General features: G+C 43.4%; 1 protein-coding gene across 1 annotated transcript in view; it reads left to right on the top strand.

The window, feature by feature from the left end:
• Positions 1-15,564: 15,564 nt before the first annotated feature.
• The window catches only part of SGK1 (serum/glucocorticoid regulated kinase 1), an 87,611-nt gene continuing 79,006 nt past the window's right edge, over positions 15,565-24,169 (top strand). Inside the window, exon 1 of the mRNA XM_074144428.1 lies at positions 15,565-15,633. Coding sequence (XP_074000529.1) covers positions 15,565-15,633 — 69 coding nt within the window. The remainder of the gene's footprint in view (positions 15,634-24,169) is intronic.

Genomic DNA, 24,169 nt, shown 5'->3' with positions numbered 1-24,169 from the left:
GGTCTTCGTGAGCTCCCTTATTCCCTCTTGCTTATAAACGTGACCTTCTCAGGGTTCAGCTCATAATTGCTTGCATTGAATTTCCATAAAGCTGGGCACCGATCAAGACTTCAGTTTTCATGTAGCTCCAGGGGGAGTGTCTAGAATTGACATTGAAGCTGAGTACACTAGATTAAAAGACAGAGCCGTACGTAGTGAGTCCCGAGTCACATTGTTGTAGCATCAGAACAACGTTCTGAAAACAAGAAAATTTTTCCTGAACTCTGAAGTGGTTTGTGGCTCAATATTTATCATCACTAAGTGGAATTTTCATGCATAATGACAGGAAGCAGCCAAACTTCAGCATATTTCATCTGACCACATATAGAATTTTGATTCTATTAAACAGCATAAGATAATGTCTGTTCTGCATGAAGCCTGAGCAGTTGCTGATATTTTCCCCTATTGGTTTTGTGATCCTTATGGCTCCTGCTTGCCCTGATGTCTGGATCTGTGTCAGATGGCAAACTCATTTTTCATTACAGGGTTGATTTGGCCCTCTTTGATCCAGATTTTGGATGCATGGTCCTGAGGTTGGTGAGATAGATTTAACCTTTAAACACTGAGCACCTTGTATTCTATATAATTATCTAACATTAACCCGAGATATACCAAATCTTCTTATCCCTTGACCTTGTGTCTCAGAGGAGACAACAATGAGCAAAGGCCAGATCTATTCATATGAAAATTCAGGACTAGGATGGAAACTTCCAGTCTGCTCGGACATCCCAGATGATGAACTAGATGGTTGTTCTTCTAATGACAGATTAGGCACTATTAGAATTCTTTCTTGCATATACTACACAATCTATTGATTGTAGTTGACTTATTTCTTATTAAAAGTAAAGCAAGATTGGGACTTACTGGTTTTTGGATTATCCTGAGTGCTGGCAGCCAGAATCTGAGAATCTGCATTAACTTGGACATGAACATCTCCCACCACTACACATCCTCCCATGCCCTCCTTGCCCTGTACTTGTCCATCTGCACTCAGAAGAGATGGCGGTCACCTGTTACTGATTTTGCTAATGATTCTCATCAGCTGTTACAGTGCCAAGAGAGCATTTGTCTCCCTCAGGAGTGACTTGCAGGAAGATTTGGATGATTATTTAGTGGGTGGGAGTAGTTTAGCCTAAATTCCATGTAGCCCCAATTCAAGCCTGCCCAGATCCTGCAGAAAACTCAAACAGATTTGAATATTTTTCAGATTAAGTCCAAGGTTTCCAATATGGGGGATAGAAACAGAGACCTTGGTCAAAGTCAGTGAGGTTAATTCAGCCAAGTGTTGCCATCGGTAGGATCTGTCAGTGAGTGACAAGGTGACCTTTATTGGTTCCCAGTTGGGTGAAAGATTGATGGTTTGAAGCCTTTGTTCCTTTCCTTGTTAGACATCTGAGAAGGTCAGAGTTTGCCCTAAAAGCACTATCATGAGACATTGTGTCCTCTCAAACGTCCTGTTGAACGTTCATGGGAGTCTTACTCCATTAATAAGCAGTAGATACATGTCAGTGTGTTAATGGTTCCTGGCTCCGTGTTCCTAGTCCATCTTCTCTGACTCATGCCACACGGGAAATGAATGACACGGTGCCTGCACAGATTTAGTGTCTGCCCTGCGAGCAGTAGATGTCTGAGTCCCCCTCCAGATAAAGCAGAAGTAACATTACAGGGTTGGTGGGACAACTGGCAACAGGTCCACTGTGTTGCTAGTCTAGAGGCATCAGATATTTTTGTTTAGTGTCTGGTTCTCTTACACTTACAGAATCATAGAATGTCTTAGGTTCAAGGGACCTTAAAGATCACCCAGTTCCAACCCCCTGCCCTGGGCAGGGACACCTCCCACCAGACCAGGTTGCTCAAAGCCCCATCCAGACTGGCTTTGAACCCCTCCAGGGATGGGGCAGCCACAGCTTCTCCCAGCTGCTGCTGGTGAAAGGGGTACAAGCCCTCCTTGAGTTCATTTTGGATAGGTCTCCATGGCATAAAGGGCGATTTCTTTGCCTGCCCTTTAAATAAACTAAACACCGAGTAGCCATGGACTCATGGAGCTCAAAGCCAAGGGGTAGCTCTGGATAACAGCGATGGTCCAGTGCCTCCAGGCATCTGCCGGCCAGTAACCCTGAACGTGGTTGTTTCTTGCCTCAACACACAGCGTAGGTGTTGCCTCACTTGCCAAAAATCTTAGTCACTTTGGGAACAAGCTGCTCTCATGCTCACGACAAAAACCTGCCGTCTAATTCCCTGTGAAATTGAAGCTGATAGAGCAGATACTGCCTCTGACTCAAGTCTTGGTACATTGAGCTACAGCTTTGATGCTTAGGTTTGGTCGATGATAAGGATCCGTGTGAATGTTAAGGTTTTGCTTTTATGGTGTAGTCCGTGCACTGATTTCAGAGCTGTTATTGGAGAGGCAGTTTCTCTTTGGCCATGACGACACCATAGTCTAAACTAAAGACACCCAAGTAAGCTGAGAAACTACCTGCATGGATATTATTTTAAAAATTCTGTTTGAATGTGCCCAAGCCCAGGTTTGCTGTCCTGCTAAACGTGATATGAATTTTAACGTTCCTCTTGGCATGTGGGAAAGCAGAGGTCAAAAAGTAGTATATTAAATGCTTTTATGTAGGAAACTCAGTCAATTACTTGTGGTTCCTAATTAATTTATTTAACATCAAAGGAACCGCATATAAAAAAATCATGAAACCAGCAATGGAAGTGTTTAACAGAAAATGAAAGGATTTGCACATGAAATACGCACTGATGGATCAACTGTCCATCAATGGATGACAGAGAAAGGCTTAACATCACGCATCAGCTATTTATATAATGTAATAAGGTTTAGGGGGGGAAAAAAGAGTGCAAAAAGTTAAACAATAAAAAATTAAATCTGTCTGAAAGGTCACACTAAAAAAAATATGCCCCCAAATAAAGAATTTGGAGTTCTGGATAGGCTTCACAATACTGGCATTGTCTCGTGACTTCTAACTAAACCCAACGGTACAGCTTGCTGAGATAATCAACTGCTGACGTGTGTGGAAGAGCTGAATGCAAAGCAGTTTTCTGATCCGTAAGAATTTTTGAGATTTCAAAGCTTACTGAGGACAAAGAGAAAAAAAAAAAAAAAAGAAATTCTGTGTGATGTCATAATAATAAAAAAGATTGTTTTAATCAAAACATTTTTTTCTAGTGACTATTATTTTTTAAAGCTTTTTCATGACATGTTAATGAAAATAGCTGAGCAGAAAAGGAATTTAATGTCAGAATAGAAGACTTTTCCTTTAAAGAACCAAAAAGAGGTATTTTGGCAATTTGGAATTTAAATTATCCTGTGACTTACTAAAACCAACCCTTTTCTGTGAATAGTTTTGGTTTTGACACATGGAATTTTGTAATGAAAAGTGCTTTTTCCTGGAAATGCTTTAATTAGTTTTACCTTTCCTTTCACGGCAGCGTCTGGCTTATGACATTCTAACATAATAAGAATTCTCTTTAGATTCCTAAAGCATTATCGGAATCATTTTCCATATGTTAATTTGGTTTATGATAGATTACAATCAAATTGTCTAATTATATTTTCCCAGCATCATCAGACATCTCTGTATGTTTGATCAAGAATGCGATTTGACATAATCAATTACGGGATGTGCCTCAGCACTAATGTTAATTGTTAATGGATATTTTTGACATTATCTGAACAAAGACATTTATTATAACTGATCAAAGGAGTTTTCTAGCCTACCTGGAACTCCATGACATACTGAGAGATGCAAATATATTTACCATAAATTCAGCATCTCTGAATGCAGTATTACTGAAATTTCCAGGAGATCAATATAGGATTGCTGAAAAACCTACAGAGAAAAGCACAAATCACAAGAAAGAAATTTGAAGACAGGTTTTTTTGGTGGCACCAACCCCCCAGCTTTGAGATTATCAGAAGATTGCAAGTCCTGGCTAGGGATGGACAGACTTTTAACCAGTTTCTCCAGTTGAGAACACTGAGATCTTCTAAAATAGTGACACGTCTTGTTCAGTGCAGTGCTCAAAAACACAAAAGTGAATGCCCGTGTCACGTTGATGATTTATAACATGAGCAGCGAAACATGTCTTTTACCAGGCTTCCTAGTCATTAGTATTTATAAAATGTAAGCATAAGAAAAGCTTCTAAATAATCCAGGTTAAAATGGTTCCACTTTTCAATGTTAATACCTTATTTTTTTCATCCAGAGGTGTGTCACACATAAAAATTCATTAGCAATGCCAGCTAAATGCATATTACTGCTGATGCCTACATCTGTTATTGAGAAAAATGCAAGTCTTATTGTGGAAGAGCGTTTAATGTAAAAAAGCTGAAGTCATCTGGCAAAAGAGCTTCATTTGGGGTGTTAGCTTTCTTATATCTTGGAAATCTGTTTCATTTTCCCAAAAGTAGGCCCAGAAAGTGGCCTGACACATTTCCCTCACACTTTCAGGCTACAGAGAGTTGATCTTGAGGAAGCCGGATGCTTCTCACTCCAGTGATGTGAATATTCACTTCAGGGTTCGATCCCGGTATCAATGACATGGAAACGACACCCTGGGTCTCAGCTGCAAGTCTCCCTGCTCTGGGCCACAATTACACGGCGTTGTCAGTCACTTCATGCCCCAATATGTTGATGTTAATTACAAATACTTCTGCCTTTCCTGTGCTATGTGTAACTACCCAAGGGTTTCTATGGAACCAGCGGTGTGGAGTTGCTCCCCTCTGACACCACCCGATAGCTACAGTGCTCCTTTGTAATAGGAGAAGACATTGGAAAAGCCAATAAACTTCAGATTGTTGCCATTATGTATTATTCTACAAAGTTCTTGGGCCTGTAGACCTTGGACATAGAAATCCAAGAAAAGGAGATCCCTGTTACAAACAGTTCAGAGCTCTAAACCTCTGTCTCACCAGAGCAAACATACAGGAGAAATACTGACCCCTGTCACACTCAAAGTTGTACCAGTAACCGCCTTGGCAGTGATCTTCATGGATGAGCATGAAGCAAAACATGCTATAGAAGGGAGAAGGTCATGAGGAATGTGATTTATATGTTTAACTACCTTAGGAACAAGTTCATGAAGGTCTTCACAATGATGTTTTTTCCATTCCAGATGTTCAGTGTAGGCACGCTCATACTTTGTAGGCAATTATGGATAAGCTCTGGTAGGAAGTGGCAGAGGCACCTTCTGTGAGGGAGGAGTGGCCTTCTGTAAGAGGAAAAGCATTAGAGGACATGTCAAGTGCAGAAGTTTGCTGAGCAAAGCAAAAATCATGAGTTGATATTTCCCCCGGGATTCTGCACAGTCAGGACTTATCGGGCTACCCAAAGCACTGCATTTCTCTTTGCTTTTCCACCTAAAGCGGAGTGTTTCCGTTGAGTCTGCCTGGGTTTTGAGACTCAGGCAACATGAATCGCAGTTCTGGGAAAGCCTAGAGAGATGTGACTGCTCGATGCTTGTCAAGGAATATAAAAACTGCTGCAGACACGGACACAGTCTGAAAACACAGAAGAAGCCTCTGAAAATGGAGCCATTTTTCTGCCAGAACAATTATGGTGTAATCAAAGTTTCATTATAAATGAAACTGCAATTCCCACATTGCTCATATGAAACAATTAGTGACTTTAATTTGCCTTGCTATAAATGGAGGCTTGCTATAGCTGAGTTTATTGTGAAAATAGAGTCAGGTAATTCAGTCATAACGTTACCTGAATGTTTTCAAACTGCCTGTACACAAATATTTTCTGATACAAGTCTCTTTCATCTTTAAGCCAGCAGAAGCATAGTCTTCTGGAGAGACTTACTCCCTTTCTCCCTGACAATATGTCGAGTCTTCACATGGACCCCACTGCTGCTCAGCCTGGGTCTTCAGAGCAGACAAAGGTTGGCAGGTATGGCAATACAATGCCAAAATCAGCCAACATTGTGACTCATTTTGCCCTTTCCCAGGGCTAGATGATGATTTGGATTATCATAGAATCTTAGAATGGTTTGGATTGGAAGGAATCTTAAAAATCATCGAGTTTCAACCCCCTGCCTTCTCTTCTCCAGGCTGAACAATCCCAACTCTCTCAGCCCATCTTCAAAGGAGAGGTCCTCCATCCCTCTGATCATCTTCGTGGCTCCTCTGGACCCGTTCCAACAGGTCCATGTCCTTTCTGTGCTGAGGACTCCAGAGCTGGACACAGTAGTCCATGTGGGGTCTCACCAGAGTGGAGTAGAGGGGGACAATCACCTCCCTCGCCCTGCTGGCCACGCTTAAAGAGTGTGTGTGTCAGTGTTACACCATGCCTTGGTGAAATACCACTTGCAAACACTCCTACACAGACAGCTCATACCTCGGGTCTGACTGCAACAGGAGTCAGCGAAGCTACAAATTTGGGAGAGAAGCAATGGTGGCTGTGTGGATCTTGGCTCTGTCTCCCCTACACGGCAGCCACTGTAACCGAACCGCATGTGGGTTGCTGCAATTTTTAGATGTTATGAGCCAATATTAATAAGCTATTTCTCCATGCCCCCCTCCCCAACCAGCTGAAGGAGCAAATGAGTAATCATGACTCATTTGATGCTTCTGAGGGATCAGGTTTCTTGGGAATATTTCTAAGTTGGTGTTGGTCCCGTTGGAGCCTTTTCCTCACCTCTGTGCCAAATAGACATAAGCAAGCCCATTTCAGATGGACCACATGCTATTGGCTATATGCTGTTGGCTTTGTACCTTTTGGGTATTTGTCTTGTTTCTATATGGCAAGGCAGACTGAAACAGAATTTTAGGGCCAAGAAGATGATCAAGGGGCTGGAGCACCTCTGCTATGAAGACAGGCTGAGAGAGTTGGGGTTGTTCAGCCTGGAAAAGGCTCCAGGGAGACCTTATAGCCCCTTCCAGTCCCTAAAGGGGCTCCAGGAGAGATGGGGAGGGACTCTTGATCAGGGAGGGGAGCCATAGGATGAGGGGGAACGGTTTTAAACTGAAAGAGGGGAGATTTAGAATCAGATATGAGGAGGAAATTCTTTGCTGTGAGGGTGGTGAGACACTGGAAGAGGTTGCCCAGAGAAGCTGTGGCTGCCCCATCCCTGGAGGGGTTCAAGGCCAGGCTGGATGGGGCTTTGAGCAACCTGGTCTGGTGGGAGGTGTCCCTGCCCATGGCAGGGGGGTTGGAACTGGATGGTCTTTAAGGTCCCTTCCAACCCAAACCATTCTATGAGTCTATGAATTTTAGATCCCTAATTAAGTGTACTTATTTCCTTGACTGGGGTAGCTGGAAAACTTCCATTCTAGTTAATTGCTGTTTTTAATAAATGGGGGAAAATTTGTTACGATACAAGGAGAGTGTAGGCACTGACTAGGAATACACCGTGAAGAGGAATCGAGAGGGAGATGTCCAAAGGTAGTCCCCTAAGGGCTGGCTGACAAGGGAGAAGGGTCAGCAAAAGCTGAGCCTGGCAGTCACTGGGTTTCATAAGGGCAATCCAGTGCAGTTCATGCCTAACGGCTCTGCAGTGTGAGTGAAAAAGGCGAGTGGAGCAGAAACAGTACCCTGGCAAGTGAGCAGATGGTAACACTAGCCGATCTGCAGGCAAAAAGGTCCCCCCAAAAATAAAGGACAATGAGGGCTCACACCTAACTACTGTGACAAGCAGTAGATTTTTTTTTTTTTTTTTGGCCTAGGGGGATGGTTGCTATAATTCCTTTCTCCACCTGCGAGTCAGAGCGAGCAGATTTCCACAGCATGAGTACTCAAGCACGTGTGCTGAGCCTGCTGAGGAAAATGAACAGCATCTCCACGCAGGACCTCTGTATACCTTCCCATAAAGCTGCCCTTGACAGGACTGGCAAATGTCCTAGAGAAGTGCATGTCCTGGCTGTGACTGGGGTTTTTTTAAGCAAAAGCTGCACATTTAAATAAACCTGTAGTAAAAAGCTTAGACAACCAAACACATGCAAAAGGACAGTGTCCTCCACAGAGCTGGCTTATTTTCAATGTCATTGAAAACCACGAATGATTCCACGTTCAAGCTATCAGCGGTGGAAATGGAGACCAAGTCTTCTGTGGGTAACTAGGTATTATTAATGATTTCAGTCCTCTCCTCTCAAATAAACAGGGCAGCTGCTAACCCATCCGCACCCCCAAAAGACCATGGATTTTGTGTAAATCTGTCCCAGTTTGGACTTTTATCAGTGTCTGCTCGGGAAGTGTACGGTCCATAAACCCCCCCATCCCTGCAAATGTTGTGACATGGCCCTGTCCTGGATGGCAGGGATGGCAGGGGAAGTAAGTGTGAGTGAAATACAGTCATGACGAGTCCTTTATTTCAATATTAAGGCTTTTTTATTTATCATATGTAAATGTATTTTGTAAGGCTTTACTTCCCTGAAGGTCTCCTTCTACCTGACAAGCTCCATGAATCCGCTGGGGTGGCTTTGCTAGGAGCTGGGAAGGTCCCCCTGATGCTGGGCCGTGCCCCAACAAGCCCCGTACGGGTGAAGGACCTGGGGACAGCCACAGGGACAGCAGGCACAGAGAGCTCATCCAGCCCCGGCACTGACCCTGGCAGGCTCCGCCGTGAAAGCGCTGCTGGGGCTGAAGGGAGGCTTCGCTTTGTGAACGGATTCAAGGAATGACAAAAAAGGAGCCAGGGAAAATTATTGACTCAATAAGGTTGCCATAAAATTCAATTTTTCCCCCTAATGCTTTTTGGCTCCCTATCTCTAACAACCTTCCAGATCAATCAAGATACAGTTAGGAAATCTAATTAAGTGCCTGCGGTAATAATGATGACCTTCCCCTACCATGGTTTTTTTCTAGATTGGACTTTTCTGGGAAAAAAGAGAGTCCTGGCACAAACAAAGCATCTCTGTCTATTCCTGTGAAATTTTGCTTGCTTTAGAACCAGACCTTCTCTTTCTCTCTCTTTTGTGAACGTCACTTTTATTTTATGTCACGGTTTCATGTATCTTTTTTATTTTCATCCCTCCTCTAAGTAATACTCCAGGAAATGAGACGCCTGAAATAATCAAACAGCAGAAGTCAAGTAGGCAAAAATTAAAAAGCAGCTGCCCACTTGGGCTCTTTAGTTAAACCGACTGATCTTGGTCATGGAAATTTTCACAGTTTGAATTCCGCTCAGGTCAGCAGCAAGCAAAGCTCATTATTTTCTGGGGATTGTTTTGTGGCCTATAGGATATAGATGGATGTTTTCTTCCTGTGGAATAGGTTTTCTATCTCCAGCTCTCTGTAGGCTCGAAATGGGAGCTGCAAGCGGCTGCACAGGAGGGGATTTCAGCTCACCTATGAAATATGGAACAATTGCTTCCAGGCCTGGAAGGATTTCAGACTATCAGACCTTCAAATTGCTTCTGATATTGTGTATGAATAAAAATTGTTGTAAGCCATTTTTAAGAAGTTCGAGCTGCTGGAGAGTGGTGAGATCTCCTTTTCTATTCAGCCAGCACGGTCTGCAAAAGGCTGACAATAGTCGATCGGGTCAGGAGGAGGAAGGGCTGGAGTGCTCTGGTGGAGGCCAGCCTGGTGCCCCCAGCCATGCTGTGTTTGTGGGCAACACTCTTCAGAAGCCCTTCTTCTTTCTTCATCTCTCACTGCTGAGGAAATCCCCCTACTCTCTTCCTTCTGCCTTCTGACAATGCCGTGGGTGTTATGCTACCGCAGGAAAGTACCATAACTTTCCTAAGGTCCCATCGTGTTTTAGTTTTTCCCTAAATAAAACCAAGTTTGACCATCACAAGTCTCTGTCAGCACTGTGAAGAGCCCCTCAAAGCTCTTCTCAAATGAGAGGGCTGAAACACCAAGAGTGGACATACTGCTAGTTTTGAGCAAGCTTCCAAAGTGTTAATCATGCTTTTCTTTCTTCACAACAGCTTTTTTTATTGGTAGGCATTAAATCAGCAGCCTTAATTTCTGGTATGGGAACATGGTGATTGTATGTGGGGGCTGTTACTGTGTCAGTCACTTCCCTGTTCCTCACAGTAACTGGGAGAGCAAGGAGCAGGCGCAGATGAAGAACCACCACAGGATGAAGAACCAACAAGCAGCACCATATGATTCGGGGTTGCATATGATCGAGAGCAGGGGTGGCAATGGAAAAATACAGATGGGAGCTGGGGGACAAGTGCTGCTTCTGAGTGGTACAAGATGAAGAACTCATGAGAGCTGTCATAAAGGGGTTGTCCACACAACAGGGTTACAAGGTAGATGCTGACAAGGCTGGTAGCTAGAGGAGTGACCAAGGAAGTGTCAAGAACTGCCCAAAGGCAGAGCTGAGATGAAAGCAGATTCAACTAGTCCCATTTCTGGAGATAGGATAGGGACTGGAAGGATCAAATGATTGTTCTTTTGTCTTCAGTCCTCATTCTTACTCTCTGAGCTGTTCCAGTGGTACTCAGAATCACAGAATGATATGGAGTTGGAAGGGACCTCTGGAGATTGTCTAGTCCAACCCCCTGCCAGAGCAGGGTCACCCAGAGCAGGTTTCACAGAAACGTGTCCAGGTGGGTTTTGAATGTCTCCAGAGAAGGAGACTCCACCACCTCTCTGGGCAGCCTGTTCCAGGGCTCTGCCACTGGAACTCCATGAAATGAGCTGTGTCCTTCTTCATCATTGCAGACTAGGTTAAAATATCAGATCCATAGTTTCTGGAAGCTACCTACCTTTCCCTGCCCACAAAGGAAGGATGAGGAGGCAAGATGCACTCACTGACTCTGAGCAGCCGCGTAAGAACCCATAACTGACAAGACACTAGGCATGATCTGCGACACGTGCTTCTGGCCCATGCCAGAGATGTAGGCAGCTCTGAAAGCACAGCAAAGGGAATCGCATGAAGGGCTGCAATACTAAAAACCTGAGACTTCACACTGAACGTTTTTCTTCGGCAGGGGGAGAAGAAGAATTTACTTGTTTCCTGGTGTAGCCTGGACTGATTTACCACCGCTTACCTGTTACAGTGCACTTGTAAGTGTCTAAAGGCAAGGCCAGTTATTGGAACGCTGGGTTTGTAAAAGTCATGGCAGAACGAGAGTTCTGGTCCATGCTTATGCCCCTCTGCACACTCTGTTAACCTAAGTTTCTACTACTCCTTCAAGAAGATCTGTGATGAAAAAAACCTCCATGCTCTCCCATGGGGCTGCTTCACAGGGATTCAAATATTACTGTGTGCTTTGCAGCCCTCCAAAATTTTGCAGCTATAATATTTGTGCATTTCTTTCCTGACTGCCCTAATAAAAAACGTATTTTATCATTGGGTGAGTATATGACAGTTTAATGGAAACTGCTAAAGGCCGTTAAAGCATGAAGTACCTGTAGGACTTGTTTAAAGTGCTTGGTACATCTGGCAGGCCACCAAGTTGATGAAAGCCCTTGGTGTTTCATGACAGTCAGAATAAAGCACTGCTGAGGGGGTTGGCTTGGCTCAAGTTCTTATTTTCCTACTCAATTTTTATGCCTTTTGATTGCAGTTAAATGCAATGAACATGGAGTTTTACGCTTATTTCAGGTTTAATTATGAAGCCATGCTTTTGGCACCGTAATAAAGTGGAACACTTTTACTTAGGAAAATCTCTTTGGCTTTAAAGCTTTGTGTCCTGGTGTAAAAACAAATATGTGACGTTCCCCTTTTGCTCCTCTTTAAGACTTTTGATCTCCTGTGCTAGATATAAGCTCTGGAGCCACTGAGTCACACTTCTGATATCTGTGATAAAAGTTTGCAAATAAAATCCTTTGAGGCCACAGAGCCAACAGGATTTTAGCTGAGAAGAATTCTTATCAAAATATGGATAACCTGGAGAGGCCAGAAGGGCTCTATGTTATGCAAGGACAGTGTCCTCGCTCATTCCCCTCGCAGTAACGCACCAGCCTCAAAAAACAGCTCCTACAATACTTTAAAACTATCAGGCTACTTTAAAAACAGTTGGACGTTTTTTTTTCCTCTCTAAGAGAAATATGCTTAACGTAAGTGCATAGTTTGTCCAGCTGAAAAGAGGCCAACACCCAAATAAAATAAATAGCAGAGAAGGTGCGGAGGCTGAGGCCCTGGCACCAGGACCCATGAGACAGGAACACCCTGGAGGGGTTCAAGGCCAGGTTGGACGGGGCTTTGAGCAACCTGGTCTGGTGGGAGGTGTCCCTGCCCATGGCAGGGGGGTTGGAACTGGAGGATCTTTAAGGTCCCTTCCAACCCAAACCATTCTATGATTCTATGCTATATTCCCAGGGGCAGTCCCCACCAGCAGCGACGAGCAGGGTGCCAGGTTTAGAAGGCTGGCAGGCCATTCCTGCGCTCTGGATATCTTATGGAGGAGGAGGAGGAAGGCAACACAAATGATTTTGCGAAAGAGAAGATAGTGCCGAGCCCTCGGGAGAGATATCCGAGGCTGAGAGACAGATCAAAGCTGTGGCTGCATAGATCAAAGATCTCAAAAGTAAATGTACATGCGCGGCAAGCTGCCTGGTTTGCCTGGGTGAAAGCTGTTTTCCAACTGTAGTTTCCTTGCACATCAGATCAGCTGACAAAGCACACGATGCTCAGAATAGAGCACTGGGAGATGCCACTGGTAAAAACTGGAAACTCACCATTATCTACCTCTCTATCTATAAGCACCAGAATATGGGTCTCAAGGCTCTAAGGTGTAGGAGAAGATTAATGAGAGATTTTTCCCAAATGGCTGGAGCCTGAGGGATGGATTCCAGGGTGGAGGGGGCTGTGCTCGGTTCAGGGAGGCCTGGCTGAGGCATGTTGGGAATTCCAGATTTTCTGAAAATCCCTTCACCATGCCTCTAGCCGGGCACTCTGAATTGCTGGCCACTTTTCAGAGGCTGGACTGAATTGCTCCTTGGTGAAATCCATTAGCTCCAGGCAGAGGGGCAGAGTGGAAAATTCCCTCTCTCCTTGCTCCCATGACAATTAGTTATACAAAGTGGAACAATTCAGATGAGATATTGGCTCTTCAGCCCACTGCTTTGGACAGTCCTGTAAGAACACCCAAACTCAAAATTATGTCTGATTTCTGACCCAGGATGGGGCTGTACCTTCCCCCTGCAGTTTTTACCAGGATTTTCTTCCTGGGCCCAAGAAATATTTCTCTATCAAATTGTTATTGTCACAGTTGTGACTCCTGCAATTCAAGATCAAGGAGAAAGGAAAAGGAAAAGGAAAAGGAAAGGAAAGGAAAGGAAAGGAAAGGAAAGGAAAGGAAAGGAAAGGAAAGGAAAGGAAAGGAAAGGAAAGGAAAGGAAAGGAAAGGAAAGGAAAGGAAAGGAAAGGAAAGGAAAGGAAAGGAAAGGAAAGGAAAGGAAAGGAAAGGAAAGGAAAGGGAAGGAAAGGAAAGGAAAGGGAAGGAAAGGGAAGGGAAGGGAAGGGAAGGGAAGGGAAGGGAAGGGAAGGGAAGGGAAGGGAAGGGAAGGGAAGGGAAGGGAAGGGAAGGGAAGGGAAGGGAAGGGAAGGGAAGGGAAGGGAAGGGAAGGGAAGGGAAGGGAAGGGAAGGGAAGGGAAGGGAAGGGAAGGGAAGGGAAGGGAAGGGAAGGGAAGGGAAGGGAAGGGAAGGGAAGGGAAGGGAAGGGAAGGGAAGGGAAGGGAAGGGAAGGGAAGGGAAGGGAAGGGAAGGGAAGGGAAGGGAAGGAGAAAAGAGATTTTGAATACATGACATGGACATTTACTAGAATTATTTTCTTATGAAATTCCAAGTCAGTTATGAGTGCAGCCAAATTTAATTGTTTACAGTTAATAAGGGCTAGAGGTACAATGTGGGGAAATACATGTTACTGACTTGAAAAAGGGTCATAGCCTACAAGTGCCTTGACACGGGGTCCCAGTGAGGTGTACGGGTCAGAAAGGCAGTGGGATTCTCTGGGGAATAGCCATAACGGTGGGTGGAAGTTCATAGTTTCACCTCTACACGCAATAAGGAGAAAACTGTGCTGGGGTAGGATATATAACTTGGGTGTATATCTTATTTTTCAAAGATTTTCAAAAAAAAGGAGAATGAAAGGGGCAGGGAAGAGTGACAGAATGCCTTCAAGGGCAAGTGAAAATGACTTCCACTGAAAAATGTGAAATGCTCAGTCCATTTGCCTAACCATAGAGATGCTTGAAAAGTAACTGATTTACAGTAGACCAGTATCCTTAAATGGGGCAATATTCTTTGACAGGGATGACCAACCTCATAGAGAAAGGCTTCTTCAAGTTCTATGGCTAGAACCAGAAGCCAAATCAATATTAGGTCCTTTAAACAAGGTCCTTTCTTGAAACTGAGGTTTATTAAACTGGAACATAGGATGAGAGGAAATGATGAAGCCTTTATTTTATTTTCCAGACCTTGCTGGAAAATATAGCTTAATTAAAAGATATTTTACAGTTAAGTTAAACACATGTTATTGGATTCACTGGGCTTGGTGAAATTTAACTCAATTGAATTTAATAAAAGGAGGTTAGACAAGGTGTCCTTTCAAGATCTCTTTCAGACCTATTTTTCTGTAATTAAAGTCCTTCTGATTTTGAAAGCTATATATCTATGTTTGTAGGGGGAAAAAAAAAGGGGGGGGAAATATCTGAACAAATTTGCCTGTGTCTGCTTGCTTTACATCTGTCTCCATCACATGTGGTAAATGTACTTTATTAGGAAGTGCTGGTTTCCTTTAAGCTCATTGAACTTCACAACGAAGCTCCAGCCCTTCTCTGTCTACAGCCTGTCCTGTCACATAACCCAGTGCTGCATCGATCACCGGGTGGGCTTGTATCCAAAGTACCACTGTCTGAATCGTTGCAAGGGGAGCAACAGAAGAAAAACATTTTTTTAATTGACCCGTGTCTCTTTTCTTTTTCCTCAAAGACTGTCCGCCTATGAAACGAGACCTATCGCTGTCGTTCTCCCAAGGGAAACATATTGCCTTTCAGCACTTCTTTCCCCGAGCCTTCCTCCTGTCCTTTGTATGGTTATTTGTGTTCAGCTGCTCTGCCTGTGCATCTCTCTCTCTCTCTCTCCCTCCCTCTCTCTCTGCTGTTGTCGAACTGCAGCTCCCACTGGAATTTGCACAATCACAACCAGCTCTCCTCTCACACAGCAGTGAATCACACCACCTGAAGAAGAGGAAGAGCAAAATGAGCACAGTAGCCTCCCTGCTTATATAGTGCGAGGTACCGGTAGCATCCACGGGATGGAAGGACCTTGGGTTGATGTGAGACCCGCTCAGCCTGGGATCTGCTGCCCGTGATCCAAAAGCTGTCACAGGGTTTTATAGGAGTGTGTGGATTTAGGGGAGGTTTTTAAGAAGCTAATAGCCTGCTACATCTGAGAGCTGGAAGAGGCTGCTGCTTGCTGCTGCTGCTGCTGCAGTAGCTGGTGCAGCAGGATGGATGAGTAAAGGAGAGCTGCCCGAGCCATGCCGGTGAGTCTCCCCTCCTGCTCCGTCTTCATTAACTGAGGGGATCCAGAGGAAAACAGATGCACTAAGCAAGTGCCACACTGGATTTATCACTGTGTACCCTTCACTGTGGAAAATGGTCAACAAAGACATGAATGGATTTCCAGTCAAGAAATGCTCAGCCTTCCAGTTTTTTAAAAAGAGGGTAAGATTTTCCTTTAATTCTTTCTTTTCACATTCTTTTTTGTTGTTGTTGTTGCTGCTGCTGTATTTGTTAATGTGCTAGAGCAGGGAGAAAGTAATTGAAGAAGGAAGGTGTTTTAATACCAGTCCCCTGCTGTAAGGAGCCCGTGGCATGGGCAGCTCTAGAGAACACCAAGGGCGACAGCACTGTAGGTGAAGGGGAGCTGGGGAGGGGGGACAGGGACCTGGGGGACGACACCGAAAGGCATTACATCAGCAGCCTGTGCTGTGGAATGTATATCTCAATCAGGGCTGACCACAGGGCTTGACGCAATCCAACCAGCTATTCAGACTGGGATAATACGCTCCGAAGCAAAGTGCAGGGTTGTTGCAGCTTGTCTCCGACTCCCTCCTCCACGTCCACCTGGGGGTATGAATCCCTCCACACCTTTCATTCATTTGTATTACCCACCTCCATTCACCATCTCGCGGAGGGGGTGGAAAAAGAGAACAAAGAGGGGTTTGTGAGCTCAGCAAAGTATTTCACAGTTTGTAATTTGCCTGTAATCACAATTAATGCAAGAGAAAGGAATAAGACTGAGGTACACCTGGATTTAGTTTTCTTTTATATTCTTTAACTTAGGCAGATATGTCAGGACTTAGGAAAGATCTGCTATGTATTGTATTTGCTGATTTCCTTGAGGAAATGTAGTGTAACGCTCTACCTCATCACTTGAGTTAAGTCCTTTCTCTTTCTTTGACTCTTTTATTAGTGGCAGTGCTGCACACCCTCTACTTAACTTGAGCAACAAAGTCATTGCCATGTGGCAGCAGGACAGGTATTCTGAGTATGTCTGGGTAGACCCAGACAGGAGAAGCAAAACATCGGAAAGAGATTGGGAGCAGGGACTCCCCTGTGGAAATGATTTCCTGAATGATTAAAATGACAACCCTCTCTTTAAACAGACTGGAGTAGGAGCAGATAAGCTGCTCCATTCACTTGTTCGTTCATTCATTCATTCGTCCCCATTCATCCTCTCTCTTCGTTATGCCAAGAATATGGTCAGTCCATTTAACCCCTCAGACAAAGAAAGTGGAGCCTACACCAGCTGCTGATGTGAAAGCCAGGGTCAACCCCTTTTGGGCATCGAGATGCCAGATTTAAGGGCAGATCTGGAAAAGACCCTGAGCAGGGTCACTCAGAGGAAGAAAGTGCAGTGTTTGCTGACATTTGCTGTTCCCGAGGTGGTTTGTGGAAAGCTCAGATAAATGCCCAAACACCACGTAAACTCAGCCTGTAAAAATGGTTCTCGTCCCAGGTTGCGTCTTGTTTAAGTATATTGCTATTGGCACATGTATGTTTGATATTCAGCTCACCAGGAGGGTTTATCTGGTTTTCAAAATTGCTCAAAGGTTTTAATATGAATGTATTCTTAAAGAAGAAACAAAGTAGCTTGCAGATCCTGTATGAGGTTAATTATTGGTTCTCATCTTCTACCTCTGTTTAGAGTTAAGACAAGTGATCATTGGAAGCCTCTACAGCATTTTGTTCTAGAAGCAGGGAAAATTGTTTTTTTCAGAGCAATACTGATGATCAGTGAATTTGTCATTGGAGAAGACTGTTAATTGTAGTCATATTTGAAGATACTGGTATAGTGATACAGTCCTGGGCAGTGTATCAGGAGAAAGAACCATTTCTAGTTTCTGAGGGTTTTCATTTTATCAGATGTTGCCTTTTTGTATTGTGACGAAGACAGATGAAATCAGTAAAACCAATTTAGAGACACAAAGGAAGGAAATTCCCTCCTTATACATTTCTGTCAATAGATGTTATGTGTTCATTGATGCTTCTCTTGCCCCATTATCTTCCTCCCAGAAAATCCTCTGCATTCAAACATTAACCACATTGTTCCTATGTCAGTGCTTGAAAAGCGTACAAACAAGAAAAGCTACTTGTTCATAATGTTACTGGCTCCCAGTAACGTACCTTGCATTATGCTGGACTGGTCGTATGCTGCATTTAACTAATGGGAGAACGGGGAAAGATGGTTAAAGACAGTCAATTTGGTTCCCTACCAGTGCTTCGGATGCTCTGGCTGAAGAACCACCAAAATCCTGTGTGTACAGAAACACAGCTGCCAGGTTTCTTGATTTGAGTCTAGTGTGTAATGATGTCATTTGTTTGATAGCTTGCATCACTGCAGCACCAGTGGGCCATAACCAACACCAGTAACCTGCTGGATGCATCCTGCATTGATAGTGAGTGGCAGGTCTTGCCCTGCGGACCCCAGCAGACCTCAGTGACTATGGGGTGAGGTATTGCTATCCCCGTGTATGTTTCTCCCAGATCACCGACAGGGTCTGTGATAAAGCAAGGGATGCGACCCCAATTTCTCCAGTTTAAAATCACTGTGCCTGTCTCCTAAAAACCCTCACACTTCCAGCATAGGTACTTTCAAGTGTATTTCTAAAAAGCCCATACCAACCTAGATTAGAACACCCCAAATTTAAGGAAATGCTACTATTTTTTCAACTCAGATTTTTGGGGGAGAAAAGTATCAGATGTACCTTCATTGTTTTCATTTTCCATTGAGTCTTATCTTTTCATTAAATTGCAATCCTATTTGTTGCTCTGGCCAGTAGTGCAGAAAAGACTGGCCGAGCCCTTTGGATTCAGGCTGAGCTGAACACGCATTGAAACATTGATTTGAATTTGAGGACCAGATATTTTTTTTAAGCCTGGCTTGTTCTTTGATGACAAAGCACTGACTCTCCGGGATGTTGCTTGCTGTGTCAGAGGATTCAGGGTATGGGTTAATCACGTCCGGAGGTCAGAGAAGAGGAAGGAAAAGCTGAAATTAAAAGGCAGAACACTTAATTGAAATAAAAGGAAAAATAGAAAGTAATGGTTTTGCAGAACAGCTTGTAGCACTCACTGCTGAAAGGGTTGGAACAGACAGAGAGGGACTTCATCCACTTAAAACCTGCACAGTCTGGAAGAAAACCAAATGATTTGCAATGCCTGCCTTCTTTTTGTTGCAAGAGGTGTAACAACTAATTGTTACTAGGATCAGGATGACACTTTAATAATTAAATATTGGGTTTTAATTAGTGATGACACAGATATCTAAAAAGAGAAGTGGAGAGAAGAAGATGGAACATATGTAGGCAACAAGGAGGGAATCTGAATTTACTCCAATAAAGATAATTCATAAAAACCATTGTTCACATAATGTTAGGTCATGGCATAAAAGGATCACCTTCTGACAAGGTTGGGAGATTAAAGAGACATTATGATTTAAAGACATTTAAAAGATATTATGGTCATAACACATAATTACCTTCATTTTTGTTGCCATCTCTTGCTCTGTCCGCTGATGGTGCATACTGGATACCAATATAAAAACCCACTGACTTGATTGGGCTGCAAACAGCCAGGAAATCTTTCTTTTTCATATACTAGCAGCATTTTCACTGTCCCAAAGTTCAATTAAATGGTTTTGTTAGTTGGCAGAAGTCACACCCCTCTGCTGTGAGGGGCTCACGGGAGGTCTCATTCTTCAGATCTGTGCAGGATTACCCAGAGAACTGGAACATACCCATTCAGAAGATCACTGAATGTGGTAGACCTGGAAATATGCTATTTCTGTTCAGCCAACAGGGCATCCCAGGGTAGAGGGGCCTTTCATTGGCATGTACCGGATGGTTTTGGGAAGTGTGGGTTTGTGGTATTCGCACTGCTTTCTTCTGCTGCGTCTTTTAAAGACTTTTAGGTAACATTTCACGATATATGACCTCCCTCATCTTGGAATAACATACTCTGCCTTATAACACAACACAACGATCATGGTTGAAGTAGGACTAATGATGAGCTGCCTGTACCACTTAAACACTGGCTGGTGATGTGGGGAACATGGAAATTCATTATCCTCTTAGGTCTGGACCAAGAGCAAATACAAATTTATTCAGAATCTGAAGAAGATAAACGGCTGATAAATGAGAAAAGAAATAGCTGTCTTCCATAAAAGGAAAAAAAAAAAAAAGCAGCAGAAAAAAATGCCAGGGCATGTCTTAGTGAGGAAGTTTATTGCAGGGATTAAGGATTTGCTAGTCTGAAACCTGATAAGGGAAAGAATATCCATAATCCTTTTTCACTGAGAAAATTTACATTAATTAGCAATTTAGGTCAGGCTACAGTGAATGTGCAAGAAGGAAGAGAAAATCCCTGTCTTTGCTGCTATGCAGTTTTTCCAAACACATAGTTTGTGGAAACCATGCCCTTCTCCTTTCTGGGTTGATACTTTATGGCACTACACACCAGCAGCTTTCTCCATGTACGAGCTGAAGAGGCAAACTCATAAACATCATCGTGCATGAAGGTGACAGCCCAGCCTGCATTAGAGCTCAAGGCAATGAGCAGCTGACGGAACTGCAGAATTACCTGAATACCATTTTTAGGATTACAATAATTTAGTGATACAGCCCCTGAAATCAGTACTTCCAGCTACCCTCCTAAAGATTATGTTCTCTCTGGCAGATTGTGCTGGTGGGAGGGGGGCTGCTCTTTGCTCTGCTATTTGTTCAGGTCTGGAAGTCCATTTCAGGACCAGAGTTACCTTTTTTTTTAGGGTTATTGGCAGCCCACCTAGAAGAAAATAAATGAGAGCTGAAGCTGACTGTACTTTAGGAAAATGCCAGCTTTATATGGGATGACTGCTGCTTTTCTTAGCTGCTTGGGCCAATGTCACAAAAATACATATATTTTAAAGTTGATTTCCAGAGACAGGGATCCTGACTGACTGCAAGCATGATGGAATTTTGCTGCAGTACCAACTTCTCTCCCACCCAACTTGTGTGTGGAGAGATGCTGAGCATCCGTGGCTCTTCCTGGCATCAGCCGGAGCTGTAAGCACTCAACTTTGCCCAGTATGACCCCAAAAGCCTTTATCAGACTATAAACTGACTGTGTGCAGACCACAACTGCCACGGGGCTTTAATGTAACTAAGGTAAAGGTGCCCCTAGATCTCAGTCAGTGCTACAGACAGTCATTGAGCTGACCAATCTTTTTCTCACCTTTGTCTACCAAACCCTTTCCGAAAAAGCCTATTAAATAAACACAAAGGATGAAACATGAGAGCTGATGAGGAACTGTAAGGCCCAAGTATTGGTTTTGCATAAAGAATTTTTCTTTCCTCTGTCTTTTCATTAAACCAAGGTGTGCTTTGGGTTGGGATCCCTGCTAATATTTTACTTCTCAACTAGCATACAGGAAAAGATTCATGAAGAAAAATTGGCAACATCTAGACAAGAAAGCATCTATGAATCCCTTGTTCAAACCTAAAATATCAGAGTGTTGTTAAAACTTAAGAGCTTGGAATAAAACTAATAGAAGAAAAGAAAGGAAATAAGGAAGGATGAAGGAATGGCAGCAGAATGAGAGAGAAGGAAAGTGAGAATCATAGAATGGTTTGCGTTGGAAGGGACCTTAAAAATCATCGAGTTCCAACCCCCTGCCATGGGCAGGGACACCTCCCACTAGACCAGGTTGCTCAAAGCCCCATCCAGCCTCGCCTTGAATACCTCCAGGGATGAGGCATCTACAACTTCTCTGGGCAACCTGTTCCAGAGATGGGGGGGACTCTTGATCAGGGAGTGGAGCAATAGGGTGAGGGGTAACAGTTTTAAACGGGAAGAGGGGAGATTTAGACTAGATGCTAGGAAGAAATTCTTTCCTGTGAGGGTGGTGAGACACTGGAACAGGTTGCCCAGAGAAGCTGTGGCTGCCCCATCCCTGGAGGTGTTCAAGGCCAGGCTGGATGGGGCTTTGAGCAACCTGCTCTAGCGGAGGTGTCCCTGTCCATGGCAGGGGGTTGGAACTGGATGATCTTTAAGATCCCTTCCAACCCAAACCATTCTGTGATTCTATGATTCTATGATTCTGTGATTCTATGATTACTGGCTTATGTGGAACTTCTCAGCAACCAACATCTCCTAACCTATTCCTTTCACTTTCATAAAAATCGAAAACTAGAAGGCATGTCCGGACTCTTTAAGCTTGATCTCTTCTTCTAAACATACCTCATACTTCCTACCAAAAATTTGTAAGGTTTCTGCTTGAAATTGCCCAGGTGTCTTTCACTTTTGAAAAAATCACTTTTCTTGAAAACTTCTTGTTTTCAGCCTAATTCTACACATGAACAATTTATTCCCTTTAGCTCTTGTACCAACAAAAAGCAACAACTTAAATGGCTCTTGCCCTTTCCTCAGGCATACAACCACTGGTGTATCTATAGAGATCAGTCATTCCTTCTCTCAGCTGTATTTGTTAGGCTAAATAAACCATCTTCTTTTAGACTCTTCTTTTAGGATAGACTTTCCATTCCCCAAAGGGAATGGCAGACAAAGGCAGCTGTCACTTTGCTGGCCTGGAGATTTCTTTGGGGTTACCAAAGCATCCATATATTCTTCTTTTGCTGTTATGTCTCACTGAGTCCTCTTCACACATCTGACCTCCATCCCACTCCTCTCCTCCCACTCTGGTCCTCTTCTGCTGAGCAGGTATCTCACATGTCACTGGCAAATTTTATGAGCAGAAGCCTAGATTCTGTATCAAACCCAACTCCAGTCCTAACCTTCCTCTTCTCAATACACTTTCAGCTAGTTCCTTTCTCTCATAATTATTTTTATAAGCATAGTCTTAGTTTCATTTCTAACTAATTAATTCCCATGTGTTGTCGCTGTCTTACTGAGGTACCAAAGACCATATAGATTAGATTATCCACATTTGCCTCATCCAAGGAAGACATCAGGCAAGTTTGGCATAGTGCTAAATGCGTGTTGCACGTCATCTCATTTTCTACTGAACTCTTTAGAATTTGCTTACTCTTCAGATGTGGAAATTTTGGTTTTGTACACATAAGGCTTTTTCTCCTATGGTGTACATCCCTCTCTTCCTGGAAAATGCAGACCACAGAATTCATTTTAAGATTAACTTCCTACCTCAGCTCAAACCTTCTGAGAAACAGACTTCTTTTTTCCTCTTTTTTTTTTTTTAATTTCATAATCTGATGGGATTTTTCCAGACCCACTCACAGCTGTCCTACCACTTTCAGGTCCTCCTTAACCACCATCACTAATGAAATAGCGATGGGGGGAGGTTCCTTTGAGAGCCTGCTCTGGCTTATTCCTTTCACGATCAGCTTAGATTTTGCTTGAGCACGAGTAGTGCTTTGGTCTCTCTTCATTACATGCCTTCAGAGTTGAGCATGGCTTCTCTTTGGGGAAGGGCCAGCCATGAGATGTCTGAGTCTTCTGCCAAGTGCATGTTAACACTGTTTTAAAGGCCACAGATTCTGGACTTAAATTCTTAGAGCAATCCTACCCCAAACACGATGATGTCACTGCTGTCATAACTCAGCTCAGCACCCCCAGTATCATTTACCCTCGGTCTGAACATCCAAATTGTCTGAAAAACATCGTGATGCAAGAACCTGCCAGCAAGAAGGACAGTGCAAAGAGGGTTGGACACCCTGGGCTGTGTGGGAAGAGGTGATGCAAACTGAGATACTGAGACAGCAGACAGTTGCGTCTGCTGAAAAATGTGGTTCCTCCACCAAATGGGGAGAGGGATAAATATGATCTGCAGGGTCTGGGAAGGACTAAGAATTTGGAGCAACTCAGTGTATATGTTACCCTATCTACTAAATAAAGATATGGTTTTGATGAGGGTTACAAGGAGGTCAAGGGTTGTGTCCATAGAGAAAAGAATCAGAGAATTGAAAGCTTATGTCCTTCTAATAAATTGGCTGATAGAGAGAAGGAAAAAATGGAAGGACAGCAACCATCTCTGCAGAAAAACATGTAAATGGAGATGCTAAAGCAATGGAAAAACAAGCAAGCTCTAAAACCACAAAAGAGGCTTGCAAGATCAAATCAATAACACTGAAGGTTTTTTCTAAATAACATGTTATCAAGAAATAATTGTTAGTGGTTGTTATTTACAGCAGTTGCTTTTACAGCAAGACGATTAAATATTGAGAGTAAGAAAACAATGAACAGCTCCGAGAGCAATAAATTGTAATGTTTATTGAAGATTCTGCACTGACAGGTTTCCAAATCAGCTCACAAGCAATTAACCAAGTCTCAAAATATCCCAATGAGGTAGAAAAATCATTCCAATTTCACAGGTAGTGGACAAAGAGAAAATAGGTAACTAAGTCAGTTAGGCAAGTCATTATACAAGGCAGAACTTGCTGATTTTTCCTGACCTTTACTGTAACTTTCCCTCACTAAAAAGAAAAAAAGAAGATATTTCCTTTTCTTGAAGCAGCAGCAAACATCTGCTAGGGTTTGCTGTGGCTGGAAGTTGTTCAGGAGTTTTAAGCAGCTTAATGACACAGGCACCCAAACATTTATTCTTTTTCAAATGGTCAGAAGAAATGTCTGATACAGTCTTGCTCATGTGGCAGTGGCACCAGAAGATGCTAGATACTGTGTTAGGCTTGAAAAGCTGTTATTTCCAGTCTACTTGGCTCATTAAGAAATCGCTGAAGAAAAA

The sequence above is a fragment of the Numenius arquata genome, chromosome 2 (genome assembly GCF_964106895.1).
Source record: "Numenius arquata chromosome 2, bNumArq3.hap1.1, whole genome shotgun sequence".
NCBI lineage: Eukaryota > Metazoa > Chordata > Aves > Charadriiformes > Scolopacidae > Numenius > Numenius arquata.
The sequence above is the reverse complement of the archived record's forward strand: the minus strand, read 5'-3'. Positions and strand labels throughout refer to the sequence as shown.